The 18,560-nt window shown below is 32.1% G+C and overlaps 1 protein-coding gene across 1 annotated transcript; it reads right to left on the bottom strand.

Moving 5' to 3' along the window:
* Nucleotides 1-4,024: 4,024 nt before the first annotated feature.
* LOC124355269 (NADH dehydrogenase [ubiquinone] iron-sulfur protein 5) lies at nucleotides 4,025-15,600 on the bottom strand. The gene is made up of 3 exons (XM_046806321.1): nucleotides 15,447-15,600; nucleotides 9,962-10,168; nucleotides 4,025-4,243 (listed from the first exon to the last, which is right to left on the bottom strand). The coding sequence occupies exons 2-3, from the start codon at nucleotides 10,163-10,165 to the stop codon at nucleotides 4,136-4,138; spliced, it is 312 nt and encodes a 103-aa protein (XP_046662277.1). The 5' UTR covers nucleotides 10,166-10,168; nucleotides 15,447-15,600; the 3' UTR covers nucleotides 4,025-4,135.
* Between the last annotated feature and the right edge of the window lie 2,960 nt (nucleotides 15,601-18,560).

Below are 18,560 nucleotides of genomic sequence, written 5' to 3'. Positions count from 1 at the left end.
TTAATAACTCTACCTAAATACTTTAATGTGATTATCCTTCAATATTAATATGATTTTATCATAGTCTGGGTTGTATTTAATTATTGTATTACAGTTTGAAGTATTTTTACCATATTTTTTATATATTTTACCTTAATTCTTTTCAATCCTTAAAAGTTTGTATGAAAAAGTAAATTTTTTTTAATAAATTGGTTTAGCAAATGAAGATAATACTATACAAGTTTTTTTTAACATTAAAAAAATGTAAAGTAACATTTAAAATGTATTTTAAATATATCTTTCTTTTGGTTTATAATGGAAGATTTCTTATTTTGCGTACTTAAAAATTACCTAACTTTCGGAAACTTAAAATTTGCTAGTTTGTTTTACAAAACAACACACTTTTTTATACATTTAATTTAATTTACCAAATTCACTGCTTATAATTAAGAGCAAAATATAAAATTAATGAATTAATTTGCAGAAAATGTATACATTTAGTCCTTCAGCTTCAGGCTTCACAACTCTTCAAAAACAGTTTTAATGTGGTTTATCCTCATTGGTTTACAATATTTTGCACAGGAAGCACTTGTTTTTATGCCCCTGTTCCTTGGGCACACTACGCATTGAACCTTCCATCTTTTCACATTTGCTCTGTTGGTGTCCCCTTCCTCCAATGGAACTTGTGCAGACTACCAGATATATTTAGGATATTAGGAATGGAATATTGCCTCACGGCTTATACTTTTACATTTTACAATTGCAAACCCAATTTCTTTCCTAATTGTCATCTGTAATAGATTTAGTGTCATGGACAATAGCACTGATATGGTCCTCTTAATCATGATCGATTCCGTCTCAATAACAGTTAATTTCATTACATAGCTTTAGAGATATTGCTCAATTTTGGCTTAATTTCTTTTCTGAATCCATTATAAAAATTGTAAACTCTAAAGATAATAGCAAATAAAACACGAAAAACAATGATAATTACAAGGAAAAGTTCCACTGCAACAAAAGTGAGGTTGATTGTAGTGATTAAAAGTGCTACGGTTACAGACAGGATTTGAACCCACACTAACTCTAATTCAGACCCAAAGTCCAACGACTTAGACCACTCGGCCATCGGCACTCCCGGTTAACTTGGAACTACTGAGAAGCACAGCATTGTAGCTAACCCCTTCTAGTGGTTATCTCTAGATTAACCAAGGTGGGGTCTGAAAATACCCTGCACCAGTACTTCGAGGTTAAACACAGCAAGAGATGATGTTTGAGCAGACTTATCTTAAAAAAGTTTACCTTATGGATGAACCAACTTTAGTTAATCTATGCTGAGGAATATTAAGCTTAAACTTGTATTATTTATATATAATATTTCTTGTCTGGTGATGAATAAGTGTATCCTAACACATAAAATATATCAAGATTGAAAATGGTCATCTTTAAACGAACAAATAGCGGTTGACAATGATCAGTTGGGACCTGCTTTACAAATAGTTCTTCTGACTTTCCTTTTGAACCAACAAAATATCTCTCACAAATCTTCAATCAGAATCAAAAACAGAATATTCTTTATTAACAATTTCTTCCAGAAATGTAATAGTGTCATATGTACAAAATTATGTTTTATAAAATACACAATAAAATGTATAACATTAAAGTCCAGGTCAATTGAAAAAATTCATCCATAGAGTAAATTGGATTGTCCATTAGGAGATTCTTCAGTTTCTCCCCTGAGATCTTGAGAGGTGGTTGAGAATTTTAATAACGGCATATTATATTGGTTTTCTTGCAAATAGAGAATTTCGGTGAGCTGGTAGGTTGGAAAGCTTGGCATGTCTCATATTATAGTTGTGCAGGGTAGTTCCTCAAGCAGGTTGTTTCAGAGATGCGTAGTGTCCCACCTCACAGATGTATAATGCATTAACAGTCAATATGTGAAGGTTTTTAAAGGGCTCACGGCAGCTCTCCAAATGATTTATACCTGTTATAGTTCTTATTGCTCTCTTTTGTAGTATTAGAATTCTGTCCATGTTTTTCTTAGAAGTACCACCCCATTCTGCAATACCATACATTATGTGAGTTTCACAAAAAGAAATCAATTATTTTTGCCATTTCAGGTGTGCCAATTTGCCATATTAAATATATGCCAGTGTTTAATTTCTTGCATATGCAGTCAATGTGGGCTGTTCAAGTAAAGCAGCTGTCAATAGTAACTCCCAGGAAATGTACACTGTCCTCCACTTCTATCTCAGGCAAAGCTGTTTCCTCCCTTCCTCTTCAGCCAAACATGAGTTGCTTTGTTTTTTGTGTATTTATAACACAGTTCACCTTCCTCGGGAAATTGCTCCAGCATATGTTATTTTTGCATGGCTCCAAATGCTATCAAAATATTTTAAAACTTTTGTGTCAGATTCAAGTTCAAACAATTAGTTGTGTCTTTGTCCGATTAGCATAATGTCTACATCTTGAACAATTCTGCTGATGCTTCAGTGAGTCAAACTCCTGCAAATACAGGGTCATCGAAAAATAATGCCTAGATTTTAAATAACTGTCATAAAAAAACTATTAAAGGTAATTTAAAGGTTGTAGTCTTAAAATGTGTGGAAAGAAATAAAAATTTTTTTTCATACCTTAGTATGTTTCAATGTGAGCACCGTTCGTTGCCCTGCAGATATCAAGTCTGTAGTCAACTTCCTGCCACGTGCGTCCAATCATATCTGGCGTAACAGTTAAGATTGCGGAAGAAATTCGCTCCCGAAGATGGTCCAAATCCCGAATCTTTTCTGCGTAAACTATATTTTTTATGTACCCCCAGAAAAAGAAATCCAAAGGGGCAAGATCAGGACTTCTAGGAGGCCATGAAATGGGGGCTGCTCTACCAATCCAACCATTTGGGAAGCGTGCGTTTAGTGCAGCGCGTACCTCGCGATGGAAGTGAGGTGGAGCCCCATCTTGCATAAAAATGATTCGCTGTCCAGTCTGTTGTTCGATATCGTCTAATTGGGGGAACACAAACAGTTCAAGCACGTCCAGGTAAACTAGGCCTGTAATGGTTTTTTCTACAAAAAAGAAAGGTCCAATAACTTTGTCATGAAATAACGCGCACCACACATTGAGTTTGGGAGAATCACGCACATACTCGTGGATTTCGTTTGGCTGTTGCGATCCCTATACACGGCAATTGTGACGATTTACACATCCATTTATGTGAAACGTAGCTTCATCACTAAACAACACTCTCTGTAGAAAATTTGGATTATCATCAATTTCATTTAACATAAAACTTGCAAATTCAGTTCGTTTAGGGCGGTTGGTAGGTTTTATTTGCTGTTTTATCTGAATTTTATACGCATGAAGTCTTAGCCGTTTGTGCAGTACATTTTGTATTGTTGTTTTTGGAATGTTTAGTTGAAGACTTCGTCAAGCAATGGATTGTTTTTGGGCTCCTAACACAAGATTGCCGGATACGCTCAACATTCTCTTCTGATGTTCTTGGTCGGCCTGGTCTAGATTTTTTGCTGACGGTCCCTGTTTCCCTAAACTGGTTAAACCATCGAACGATAGCTTTGTTATCAGGTGCTGTTTGACCCGGATATGTTCTCCGAAAGAGCCGCTGTACACTGACAATTGACTTTGACTCCGCGTACCAAATCACGCACTGTGCTTTTTGTTGCACGGTCAACATCGTACTGAGCGGCGGCGCGTCTGTGGCTGGCTGACCTTGACGATTGTGCAGCTTGTCTGCACATCACAAAGACAGGGAAACACAATCAGACGAACTAAAAACAAAACTTGCGTTCACCAGTTATCGTCCAGTGAAAGAATTACTCATTTAACATGAAAGGTTTTGATGTTATAATTTTATTAAATCTAGGCATTATTTTTCGATGACACTGTATAAATCTTCACTAACTATATTCGTTGTTTAACTGTAAAATAATTACCTTTTAGAATATTTTTATTTTGTTTTCGTAATGTTCTGCATGCTTGACTAATAAGAGCAGTTGGATGGAGCGATGAGCGGTAATACTTTCAAAAAGGGTTAGATAATCAACTGAATTAACTTTATTTAGTAGTACACAAATCCATTAACAGATACACAGAACTCGAATGTAGTGCTATAAGGAGCTCACTAAATGAGCTTATATAAAGTTTAATAGCTGTCATGTTTAGGAGGGGGAGCATAATGTTCCTTCCAGGAGCGTTCCCCTCGGAACAGCTGCTTATGACGTTCCATCCTCATCTTGTTTTCCCGAGTAATCTGAAACATAGTTGAACGAGTCAGACTTTCTGTTTTACTTGAATTATTACATTAACTCTACAACTGTATGAAAAAGGATCTACATATACAAATAATAATGGTGCAGTCATTATCTGAAATACCAGGAAAAAATAGGTAGTGGTGTACTAGCAAAATTGAGAGTTTTGCACATACCCATGCATTACATTTAAAAGATAATTTTTTTGTAGTGACATTAATGTTGATTTTCACTTTGGCTCCTTTTATGCTGCTTCATGCACTTAGGTGGACAAGAGGCAAATGATTTTGAATGGAATGTTGTATGCCTCAAAATCAGTTGCACAGCTCGTCCAACCAAGTAGGTACATCGAGACTGACAACAAGAAACATGTAAAGTGAGTTTTCATATTGAATTGAAATGGCACCAACGAGCCGAGGCGGTGCAGTCATGCAATTTTTTTGCACGATGAAGACATTAGGGATACACTGTTTGATTTTGATAGTGACAATGATGATATTGATCCTGATTTTGCTATTTCTAAGGACAAAAGTGTAGTGAGTAATTGTGATTTAGATAACGAGGCTGAACAACCTTCACCATCAGGTAGGGTTAGGCCTAGGCCCATGCAAACCTGGACTCCATCCTAACTCGTGTTTTGACAATACTACAAAAAACTACAAAGAGTAGACCTAAGCCTAAGAATATAAGCCTAGAGTGATGTGTATATTTTGTAAATAGGTCTCGACTGTAAATGTTCTTTTTGTTCAATTTTATGTACAGTTCAATAAGCCATTGTTATAGTAACGGTTATTTATTTTTAGTTTTTTTTTTACTATCGTTATGATAGTAAATTATATACAGGGTGATTCAAAACTAAACGGCAATCTCTCGGGAGCTTATTCTATAGCTAAAAAACAAGTAAAAAAGTTCATATAACCATATGCCCCGGAAACGCTTCGTTAGCGAGTTTACACCTAGCGAAAGATTTTCGCCCGGATTTCAGAACCCTTGGTGAAGTCAGGCCGTATAAAAATGGTAAAGGTAGTTACAAAGATACAAATACGATTGTTTTTTATGTTTTTATATCTGACAAATTTATTAAAAATTCGTCCCAGAGCTGTAATGCAATACTTTCAGAGATATCTTACGTAAAACACAAGAATTGGTGCAAAGAAATAACACATTTTTTGTGTTTAACGTAAGATTACTTCCATAAATGTTAAATAAAGGTAATTTTTTTTTCTTAAACAGATTTGTAGAACATTTAATTCTGAAAAGATTCATGTGAATTACTTAGGAAAAAAAATTAATAATAGGTATTGAAATTTAGCTTTATTTAAAAATAAAACAGACGCACAAAAATGCATATTCTTATCTGCATAAAATATTAACTAATGTTTAGGTTGTGAGTAACAGCTGATCATTTTATTCTAGACTGAACATTAACATAAAATGTATTTACCTTTATAAAACTGTAATAATCCACCTATAATAGTTGCTCAAAGTGTCCTCCGTTGTTAACAATGCACGTTTTCCGCATGACGAATCCACTCTTTTCTAGCGCGTTTCATAACGTTTGGAGCATTCTTGATAGTTTCTGCCGCCTCTGTAATGCGATTACGTAACTCCTCTATGGTGTTAATCCGTTTTGAATAAACAATTGACTTCATCCAACCCCATAAGAAAAAGTCTGCTGGCGTGAGGTCAGGAGAACGTGGGTGGCCATTTTACTGGTCCATTTCGACCAATCCATTGTCTACCATATGTATCATTTAAATAGTTTTTCACATCATTAGAAAAATGTGGAGGTGCTCCGTCGTGCATAAACCATGCATTTATTCTGTTTTGAACAGGAATATCTTCCAAGAGGGTAGGCAGGTTTGTTCTTAAAAAAATTTAAGTACGCTACTCCATTAAGTCGATTAGGGAGGAAAAATGGACCAATCAAATTTTCACCCAGAACACCCAAGCCATACATTGACTGAAAATGTATGTTGAAAATGCCTCGTCGCAGTTTCATGTGGGTTGTCGTACGCCCAAGTATGGGTATTACGAAAATTTACAATTCCATTTCTAGTAAAACAGGATTCATCAGTAACGAGAATATGCGAAGAAAATACTGATGTCGTAAACAATTTTCTTCTTAACCAGCGGCAGAACATCTTCCGTTTATTAAGATCTTGCGGTAATAAGTCTTGAACACATGTTATATGGAATGGGTACAACTGTGCTTCATGAAGTGTCCGCCATACGCTTGACTGGCAAATATTTAACTGACGTGATAATCGTCTGGTGCTTGTGGTTGGTGATAATTCTACAGCATTTATTATTGCTTGTTCATTATTATAGTTCCTTGCGCTACGTTGACGACCAGTATCTATTCGCTTCGGTTTAAAGCTACCAGTTTCTCTAAGTCGTCTCTCCACAGCTTCAAATGTTTTGCGATCAGGTGTTCTTCGATGTGGAAAAGTATCACAATATTCCTGAACTGCAGCTAATCCATTCTTGTTAACTTTGCCGTTAAATCAGTATCATGTCCGTATACTCTTCAAACGAATTACATAACCATTTACATTATCTGCCATTATTTACTAAGATAATTACATACACTTTTATAAAAATATTTAATAAAATATTTTTAAAAATAAATATTTAATAAAATATTTTATACACTTGTATAAAAATATTATCCAAATAATCACAGGATCTCACAAAATACAATCTTCACACGCCACAATACAAAAACCTCCATAAAGGTTATTCAAATATTACTTCATGAACTTAATTGTTGATCAGCTGATATTGCCAACCTTTGCAAAGAAAAATATGACGATAAAAAGTGTTGAATAAATGATCAGCTGTTACTCACAACCTAAACATTAGTTAATATTTTATGCAGATAAGAATATGCATTTTTGTGCGTCTGTTTTATTTTTAAATGAAGCTAAATTTCAATACCTATTATTAATTTTTTTCCTAAGTAATTCACATGAATCTTTTCAGAATTAAATGTTTCTACAAATCTGTTTAAGAAAAAAAATGACCTTTATTTAACATTTATGGAAGTAATCTTACGTTAAACACAAAAATGTGTTATTTCTTTGCACCAATTCTTGTGTTTTACGTAAGATATCTCTGAAAGTATTGCATTTACAGCTCTGGGACGAATTTTAATAAATTTGTCAGATATAAAAACATAAAAAAACAATCGTATTTGTTATCTTTGTCCTTTACCATTTTTATACGGCCTGACTTCACCAAGGGTTCTGAAATCCGAGCGAAATCTTTCGCTAGGCGTAACTCGCTAACGAAGCGTTTCCGGGCATATGGTTATATGAACTTTTTTTTACTTGTTTTTAGCTATAGAATAAGCTCTCGAAAGATTGCAGTTTAGTTTTGAATCACCCTGTATACATAGTTGTTATAATATTCAGTTTTGAAGTGATAAAGAATCCAAGTAATTTATGTAGACCTAATTACATTCCAAGTATCCGAATTTGTTCAAAAGAGCACACCAACTAATCCACTTCTACACTTTACCGATGTAAGTAGTACTACATTCTTTCATAAGCTAAAATGTGGGTATTTTACTGAATTAAATACGTTCAATATATTATATAGTACAATATATGTTTTTATTTTCAAATGTTATATTTCCTAAGCCATGAACTTTTTTATGTAGGTATTTAGAACATGACTAATACTTATGATGGTTACTTCCTCACAGTTTTGACCCAGAAAGATATGAAATAGGGAATAAACTTAAACAAAAATGTATTTGTATTTTAATTTTAAAATAAAAAAAAATTATGAATACAAATTTTATTTTGCATTCCTTAACTTTTTACAACAATGATACCAAAGTTCTTTCTTGAAAAAAAAACAAACAAAAACCAAGAGTTTATTACAATTCACTGGTTTATAGTGACATGTACATAAGAAATATTGAATTATAGGCATGTTCACTTGAAGTGAATTGGACCTGGTGGGGAACAAATGAAACAACATCACGAACTTCACTTAACATTTCAACATCTAGTAATCCTGATCTAGTAATCAAATAGTTACTTAACCAAAAATAAACATGACTTTTTCTGCTTCTGTTTCGACATAAAATGACCATGCAAATAGTTGATCAATTCCAAGAATTTCATAAGTTGTTCTTCATTCCATCTTATTGTCTTGAACTAAAATCAACAAAAACATGTGCGACTCCAACATAGATAGTAACAACTAGGTAGGACAAATACAAATAATTAATTACTATTATCTGAACTCGCCAAAAAAGAAGTGGGAAAAAGTCATTGTAAAATAACTGTTTTTAAAAATAATTTTCATATTTATTGTTTTATTTTAGCAGAAACAGCTATTTTAAAGAAACAGTTTACTAAAACGGGTAGCACATTGCTAAAAAATAATGTACTACCAAACTTTTTGATGCTTGATTACTGAGAAATAATAATAATAAGAATAATTAGCAACACTATTTCGTCAATAAGAATGAACTATTGGTAGTGCTGTATTTTATCAAAATACACAATTAACAGCACGTAAAAAAGAAAAAAAAACACACAGCATGGACTACATTTCAAACTACTGATCATTGTAATTATAAAGCTGTTTTCAGACCAAGTATTTATCGACAGTATTGAACCAATCGAATACCACTATTCAGTTGGATGCCTCAAATAACGTTGTACTGTGTAAAATATTAAAATCCAAAATGACAAAATTAAGGATACAGCAGCAATCAAAGGATTAATTAAAATTCGTGCCTTAGCAAGTTTAATTTGTTAGTGATATGAAAGGGTTTCTTACCACGTTGACTGATATTACATAGTAACAAGTTGGCTATAATTCAATGACATTTTACATTAACCAAAATCACCATTCATGTACAATTAAGTGCTATTAAATATGAGGTTTGACTAAAAAAAGCCAAACCGAGACCGAGTTGACTCCGCATATTATTATTTATAATTACAACACTATCAACATCACTCTTGACACCTACATTTGAAAATGTTTAACTGTACAATGCAGTGCTGGAGGTAATTTTTGTAAACATTATCATAATCTCTTGTTGCATTTTAACATCAATCGTGGCTGCTGCTTGGATGGGTGACCGCTAAGCGATCCTGTCCTCACAAGTAGCCCGCCTGCTCGGCCATTGGTGGTGATTCGGGATTACCTTTAAGCCGTTGGTCCCCGGGTTAAGTGTTAGAGAGGGCTTCTTAGCCCTACCTTTGCCTGGTAAAATAAGACATCTTTACTTTACTTTTACTATAAATTGGGCTGTTTTCTCCATACCCGGTCATATAGAGTTGATAAAATGATAATGTAGTGACTTTTCTTAAGTACGATTTTGGTGAGCAATTTTCTGAAGTTTGAAATGTTAGTGTTTACTGAAGTTAAGTGTGCTAGAGTTTTGGTCATCAACAGTGTTTGCATAGCGCTCTTGAACACTAACTACAACACTCAAAAAATGATGGATTCAATAAAACATTATCTTTTTATGTTATATAATTTTCTAACAAATTTCATATTGACATGTTCATTCTAATAGCTCTAATAGCAACTATGAGAACCAAATCTTAGTCTGACTGTGTTTGTTAGTCTGCTATTAGAATAACAGTGCGGTTTTATCTAACCATGTATATTATGTACTTAAATATAACATTTCCAAGTCTAAGGTGGGTCAATGATAATAATTGTTTAACAAACAAAAACTGATTTACCTGTTTCATCTGTGTATGGCATTCTTTGAAGTCATCGATTAGGTCCTGGCATTTTATTTTACTTCGGTCAACACCGTAAGCTTCCATGCACTCCATCATGGCCAATTCGAACTCCGCACAACGGCCAAAGTGCTGGTGGTGACCAAGCAAACCGAAAGCGTCTGTGAAAGGTGTCCTAAGTATTGGGGTTAAATTCATCGCCATTTTCTGGAAAACAAGAAATTAATTAATTAAATTAAAAGTTACAACATTTCGGTTCAATCTATCAAAGGTGTTGGAACTATAGTTAAATTACCACTAATACTACAGCATAAGTTATTTTAAATAAAAACAAAAAAATAATTAGAATTAATTTTACTGTACTATTTACAGACCATACTTTTTTAATATTAAAAGGTTATAAAATTGAACATAACTTTAATAAGTTATGTTCCGTTTTAATAAACGGACTCCTAAGTATTAATCATGTAAGTGGGGATGCCTGATGCATGCTTGTTTAAACAATTTGTAAAATATAGTAAATTTTTTCTGATCACTTTTAATCACATGGCTGGTGAGAAGAAGAATTAATTTACACTTCAATATTGATTGCTTTTATTTAAATTCACCTCATTTATGTTGGTTAAAATTTACTTCCCATCAAGTCTGTAGGGGGACAGCAGGTTGCTGTATTTACCATGCTTTACATACATGTTGGTTATATAAAGTTATTGATAATATATTATTTAATTCGTTTCTGAACAGAATGATATATTAAATTATGGAAATGCTCCTGGCCATCAGTGTGGGCTTCAGTGGCGCCTTCCACCTCACTCTTGCTATCAAAAAAGGAAAACATCCCTCAAAATCAAAATTCAAGGTCAGATCACTTGTAAAGGTAATGTTTAACTTCTGTACTACTAGTAACATATCTATCATAACCTAATCTAAACCTACTTATATCTCATAATAACATTCTGTAGTGTAATATTTCCAATCCTAGCCTCATTGCTCGCACAAAATGGCCTCGGCTGTAACTGGTTACCGAGTAAACTAAAACCAGAAAATCGTTATGAGAACACCAAATCATTCAGCCCAGTTGTTAGTGAAATAACAATCTCGGTGATAGGTCACCACTATGTTACTAACACTAATACTGCCCATCTGCAGCAAGTACAATAGTTATGGACATGTTTTATTTGTGTCACAAGATGTCACACACGTTTATCGTTCAAAATAGTAAAAATTAATACTGTTTCATATATTTGTTGTATTTGATAAATACACATAAAATAGATTGTTGTTTATTCACCACAACATTATTATGCCAAATTTTCATACTGTAATTTAACATACCTACAACATAATTTGGTTTAACCCTAGAGGTGGCATTGTAAATTCTCTGTAGTGGAACGGTGTTTTAGGCCAACGGTTCGTGTATTTTTCTAATATATATTACTACCTCAACTAATGCTTCAAACTTAACATATTATACATAATTTTTTTTATAAAAGAACACAGAAAAACAATTTTTTTTTCTTGTCATAAATTTTTGATGCGGCAAAAAGATTTAAAAAAGTAAAAAAATTAAATTTTATCTTTGGATTCCGTTTTGTACTTGACTTCAAGCATATAAAAAAACAATTCTGATATATACATTTTATCTAGAATTTATTGGTGATATAAGAAATATATAGTTTATATGACTTTTAAAATCCATATTAACACTTTTTATGTTTTTTTTACGGAAATTTACCAACACACTTATTTTTTATGCACAGGGGTAAGACATAAAGCCGATATATACATGTTGACATATAGTGTATTCAATACCCTAAAACTATTTTTATGAATCATTTTGGTTGTAAATCAACTAAAAAATGAATATAAAACGCATTGATGTTACATACCTATATTTACAATATAGGTGTAGGAGCTAAGTGTAGAATTTAGCTCCTAAAGCAGTTCAGAATAGCAGTTCTCTCAAGTCACTTGATCTATCTCTAAAGATTTCACTCATTTTATCCCAAATTATTTACAAAAATATGTGTAATATACTATTATTTAGCTCGAATAAGTAATAACTAGCTGAAATAAACTCCAAACTATGGACTTGGAACAACACAAGAAAGTAAACAAATGTTGTGCGGGGGGACCAGATGTCTGCTGCACAACTGTTTATATATATATCCATAGAGGATATCTATAAATAGTATAAAACCTAATAAAATATGTTATTATTGTAAAGTATGATTCTTCATCTTTCCAAATATATGATGTTTATCACAAGCCGATTATATTTACTCCTTCAAAAATAACGTAATGCGACGCAATGTTATCGGGCCGACTTAGACAACGGCTGACCGCCTGCCACTTCTAGAGTTAAGTAGTTAAATATAAATGATCGATCATTCGAGTGTTTAATGCTTATTATACTGCACTTGGAAATCTATTCCAAAAATAGTGGCCTTTGGATAATACCAAAGTACGGAAATACCTATAATGTAATTCGGTTAGACATTCTTGTTTCGTAGTTTAGATAATCTAAGTATCGATGATTTGATTGTGGTGGTGGCCGCTTATTATAGAGTACGATAAGCGGACCCGGTTTTTATATATCGATATTGACAAACGATACTAGGCCTACTTAATTATAACTATCAATATAGGCTAACCAACCGTTAACGATTTTCGAACAATAACTTGTATAAACTTTAAAAAAATGTCCATATAATAAACATATTGTCTTTTATACACAATAATAGACAGTCGAAAGTTTGTGGAGGACCGTGAAACGAAGTTTAAAAAGTGGGATATCAGCCGACCTGTTTGCAGATATTCTATGTGAGTGTTTGTACAGAAGAGAAGTACGGTTTTCTGGAGAGAATGCTTTCAACAACTTCTTTAAAGCGACATTGCTACCCAAGAGAAAACATAAATAATTAAGCATACTTCGTGTTTTCTGGGGTAGGGTACGATAAGCGGACCCGGTTTTTTTATATCGAAGAATATAATCATCGATACCTAATATTCGCATCTCAAATCCTATTAGACTATCAATCGATATAAAAGTATCTATAGTCCTCAATAACAATCATATGTTTTAAATTAAAATACGAATTTAATATTTACAGTGATCAAACAAATTATTATAACCAAAATTAGGAAAACTGAAGACGACCATATTTACTTCTCTCACAGTTACAGTAGTTTCTCTCCCATAAATTTCACATAATGGGTTTTTGGTAAGAGTCCAACATTTTGAAGCCACAAAAAAGCAACGTTGTGTAGTTTTCTAAAATTGACTGTCATTTTTAATAATCAGAATTACTTATGTAAAATTGAAATATTATCCTACATGTATTATTTTAGAGTGTTTACAGCTGTTGATATAGTTATTAGTATACGTTAATAGCCTAGTTCAAAATAATTAATCAGTATCGATTGATTATATTGATGGTTATGATTATGTAATATCGTTTGCAAATTTCGATACAAAAAAACTGGGTCCGCTTATCGTACCCTACCCGTTTTCTGTTTTAACCCTTTCCATCCCAGACACTTTTTTTTAATTTGTTCCAAAAATCCTAAGTATTTTTACTAATGACATACCCAAAAATCCCAGGCTCTTTTAGTTCATTGTGTCGTATTTTACTAGAAAACCCATAAAAAATTTATTTATGAAGCAATTTTAGTAGTTTAAGTGTTATTAGCTTCCTAAATATGTTATATATACTATAAAATAAAATATAAAACGACATGCAAATATTTACAATAACTTTTTTTTAATAATATGTACTTACTAAAAAATATTTTGAGGATTTTTTTTACTTTGTTGCGTTGTGGATGGGCATAAAAAAATTATTTAACCAAGATTGATAACACTTTACAAAACCACATTTAACAGTCTTCAAAAAAATCCATACTTCACACTGATATGTTGAGAAATAAAAAAGTTCTGGATTTTTTTTTAATCACTGTAGTTCGGAGTTTTCCCCAGTTATAACAACAATATGGCATATCATGTTCCACTTCTACATAACATATAGTTCTAACCAAATATATTGAATGTCAATAGGCAAACAATGAATTGTTTCATATTTTTAACTAAAAAAAAACTCCTAATCCTAACAAAATAAAAACTAAAAATTACCATCCGAGTCAATAAAATTTTGTTTTTGTTTACAAACATCTATGGAAAGGATAACATTTAGTGTGCAGGCCCTTTTTGCAGTTAACACAAATAAAAGTAAACTTGTTTCTTTTCCTTCCAGTTCTTGTACTTTTTGCACTGCACACACAGCAGTTTTTTTCTTTATTTTCTGGTATTTTTTCAAAAAATGATTTTGTACCACCGTTGTTTGCATTACTGGCTTCATTTTGATGAGTACCTAGGCCTACTCCTCTCCCATGTGCCTATTTAACTGTCAATTCACCAACCAAGTTTGATATGTATTGAAGCCTACTTACAGGATTATCTGTGTTGTTTTTGTACAATGTATATAAATTTAAGAGCATTCTAGAAATTATTAAATGTAAGTTTCTTCCAAAATTTGATGGTTTTTTTCTTTCATTGAAATAATGATATAGCATCTGATCATTTCCATCAATCCCTCCCATAAAGTCATTGTACTCCCTTATCATTTTTTGGTTTACTTGTAATACTTATGTTATTACCCCTCTCAACAACAAGCTGGAATGAAACCCAACAAATACAGCTGATAAAATTCAACACAGTTGATGACACAACACTAAGAGAAAGAAGTAAATAAGTTGTCAATAATAAAACATTATAGCGTAATAAATCGATGTTTTTATAACGGTATATGTTATTGCGAACATTTATATATAATTTATATAAATATTCCGAGTTAATAAACATTAAAAAAATTTTTTTTTTCTTAACGTCCGGAAAACCGGACGCCGGGATTTTTGCGATGTTTTTCGAACGTCCGGAAAACCGGACGCGGGGATTTTTGCGATGTTTTTCGATCGTCCGGAAAACCGGACGCTGGGATGGAAAGGGTTAAATATTCGTTATGTTTTTATAATTTCTTTATTATTTATGAGTTTTTCCTATTTCCAGTTCTAACTGTTTGTTTGATCGTTATAGTTTCTTTATTATTTATGAGATATTCATTATGTGTATTATATGCATTATTTTAATTCCAAACATGATTGTTATTATAAATATAGATATGTTCACATGATTAATAGACTCCTATGTGATACAGTATAAGAACACAAAGTATTGATGATTATAGTAATAGATATATAAACCGTGTCCACTTACTGTACTCTACCCCAAATGCACATGATCATTATGATCTTACAATTAGGCTGTTTCAGTTCTAATATAAGATAGGCCTTTCATAAGTTAGATTAAACAGTATTCTATTGCAATATACCATCCTGAGTAAAATCAAAATAGCCTAGGGCTAAAACAAACATATGTTAGAATGTTACAAAACTTAAATAAATTCTTTAACTCATTTAAAGTACTTACTAATTATTTTTGTATGCAACAGTTATTTAAATGTCCCAAAAATCTGAACACTTTAACCTTAAAAACTTAGAAATCTATAAATTACAATATGACAAAGTCAAATAAAGTTCAATACAGCTGATTTCTATACTTTGCACAGCTGAACAGAATAGATTATATATGCCAGGCTATACCGGTGTATTCGGTGAGGACCACGTGAGGCTGGTGACAGAATATAATAAAAATAAGAATAAAGTTATTTAAAATAAAAGCAAATCTTTATATCAAGACACAATGAAATGGTTTAATTATCTATTGTACTTATTACTTATATGATCACTTATTAGCACACATAAATAAGACAAAATAAGAGATTTGCTTTCAGGTGGACTCGTTTTAGTAAATTATTTTCAAGAGGATAAAAATTTTCAAGTTCTGAAGAAGCAATAATTTCACCCTGGTGGCCTTGCTTACAAGATAAAACCACAGTAAGTTTAGATTGAAAAAGATAAACCTTGCATCTAAATGAAGTTCATGTGACAGAAATGTTTTGCGATAAAGTTCTAAGCGATTTGTATATAGGACAAGGTAGGAGTACGCCACACCACGTATCACGTAACAAGCTGAGGTTTCATGCAAAATTTCAAATCTATAGCTCATGCCAATCTCGAGGTGTCCTGGGAACATGAGACATGTTCACAATTATACAGAAAAAAAAAAAAAAAAAAAAACAGTAGCAGTCGTGGGACTGCCGATAGAAGTGAAAACGGAACTATTAATTAAGTTGAGAGTAATTAACAATACGTTATAGTAGCAGTACATCTGTAATTGTAAATGTGACGCGTTTTTAATTTTCCAATTTTAAAATCCACGAAAAAATATTATCAAATAACTATAAATCTATTTTACCACGCTAGTAAGATAAATCTTATACCGTAATAATACTCATTTCATGACGAAGAGGTTAAATATTAAAAACATAATTAAAATGAATAATGCTAAATTTTAAATACAAATATTCGTACAAATATTAAAAATGTTTAAAAATATATTCGTTGTTTTCATTATTCATTTATCTGTATAAAAATATGTTGTAATTGCTAAATATTAATAGTTAGTTAAACATAGAATACAAGTGAGTAAACACCGAGTGAACAACAGTGAGTTGAACACCGTTGTAAATAATACAGTTATTGCTACGGATAAAGTATATAATTGCAATAACAATTAAACCCACAATATTTTTAAAACTAATAAATTAGTTAAATTAACTTGGTTCTTTCGTAAAGGTATTTTTATTGCACAATAAACTAATTTATTGAGTTAATACGGTATCAGTGAGCCAATGCGCCAACTACAGTTCCGGCAGAAACGTTCACTCATCACTTCATACGCTACTACAGGCTAAACTAAACTTCCAATAAAAAAATGATAAATTACAAAAAAAAATATTCATCTATTTTCACACAACTTTCTCGCTGACAAATTTTGTCTGACCAAAAAATAAAAAAAAATCCTCGCTTACTACTTTTTTCTTGTCATTGTAAACGCTATGTAAAATATAAACAATAATCAAAATTATTTCGAAATTTTTTTAATATTTAAAAATGTAACCAATAGATTGCCAATATTAAGAGCTTTAATTTGACGCATCTTACAGAATTGTACGACATTGGCTTCACTTTTAAATCGCGAGAGGAAGCCGTAAAGGTCACTGATTTTCGCAGTCTGTTTTCATACTCCGCCGGGACAGTTTTAACACAGCGAGACTGACTTTTTCATGCAGGTTAGTATCATTAGCATGTCGGTGACGCGAACCGAGGATTTTACCCTCTACCAAAACGCTCAACGCGCCTAAAGAAGTTTTCACTTCAAAATTTTACTGCCTCTGGCAGACTAAAGAGAAATTGTATTAAATGAGATCTTTATCGAAATATATTGCCACATGATACATTTACAATTTTGTTCATTAAATTAGGATTCATAGGAGTATTTAAATAATAAAAGTTCCAACCAGCTATGAATGTATTACAACGTAAGAGTGCGCTGAAATCAAATCGTGTCAATGATTTTTAACATTAACTTTCCATTATATCTTTTTTATTACATGAATAAAAATCTACGCTATAAAGGAAGAACTGAACAGTGGAAAGTCAACACTAAAGGTTGATGACAATATTTTTATATCAGTGCACTCTTGCGTTGTAGCACCATCCCTAGCTCACCGGAAACTGGATGTTGTAGTTTCGGTTTTCTATTTGTAGCGCAATTTTTAATTTCTATAATACGATATTCTTTCCAATAATTAATATTTTATTTAATTTTATGTGCTGGTATTTTGCTCCAATATTAAACATTATGATTGTGTTAGGAATTTAAAATTGTTAATGTTATTGTTTATACCAATTTAGTAAATCCCAACATTTTCTATTTCGGACTGAAAATATGCATTTCTATAGGCTGATGTAAATACCTATGCCGTTTATTTTATGTATTAGAACTCTTATTTTACTTATAATTGCATAAGTACGTAGTTTGATGACTTAATATTACGAAAATGAAACTACTAACGTATAAGTACATAGTTGAATAATAAGATTTCAAATATGGTTACAAAACAGAGAAAGCTTGATATTATTCACTATTCGTTAAAAACATTTCAGTAACATTATAATATTTGAAAAATATGAAACAATCATATATATCCAAGAATACACTCCTACATTATCCTACACAAAAATACAGACAGTACACAGTAATTGTACATAGTGTCCCACGAAGAGGTTTAAACGTGTGATTTTATATTACTTCCCCATTTAACACCAAACATTTTCAAACTCTACACAATTAATAACCTTTATGGCCGTTTGATTGGTCGTGGAAGTGATTTTTTAGGTTGGCCACCCCCAATCCCCAGATTTAACTGTGTTGTGATTCTTTCTATGGGGTTACTCAAAGGAACAAGTTTATACCCGTTTTCAGACATCACTATAAATATTTACATATTTGTTTAATGTTTTGAAATCAACAATGTGTTTTTAGATATTCGGTACCGTAAATGCACTGTAGATTTTTTGTACTATGACTCACTGTCTTTTAAGTACTGTGTGGTCAAAATAACATGCACGAAGGGGT

This window comes from Homalodisca vitripennis, chromosome 2 (genome assembly GCF_021130785.1).
Source record: "Homalodisca vitripennis isolate AUS2020 chromosome 2, UT_GWSS_2.1, whole genome shotgun sequence".
Lineage (NCBI taxonomy): Eukaryota > Metazoa > Arthropoda > Insecta > Hemiptera > Cicadellidae > Homalodisca > Homalodisca vitripennis.
This window is presented reverse-complemented; position numbering and strand designations above follow the sequence as displayed.

Bases quoted from the DNA above. Each gene is read 5' to 3' on its own strand.
- LOC124355269 (XM_046806321.1), bottom strand. From the start codon at position 10,165: ATGGCGATGAATTTAACCCCAATACTTAGGACACCTTTCACAGACGCT. The intron at 4,244-9,961 runs GTAAATCAGTTT...ACTATGTTTCAG, and splicing joins GCCATACACAGATGAAACAG to ATTACTCGGGAAAACAAGAT.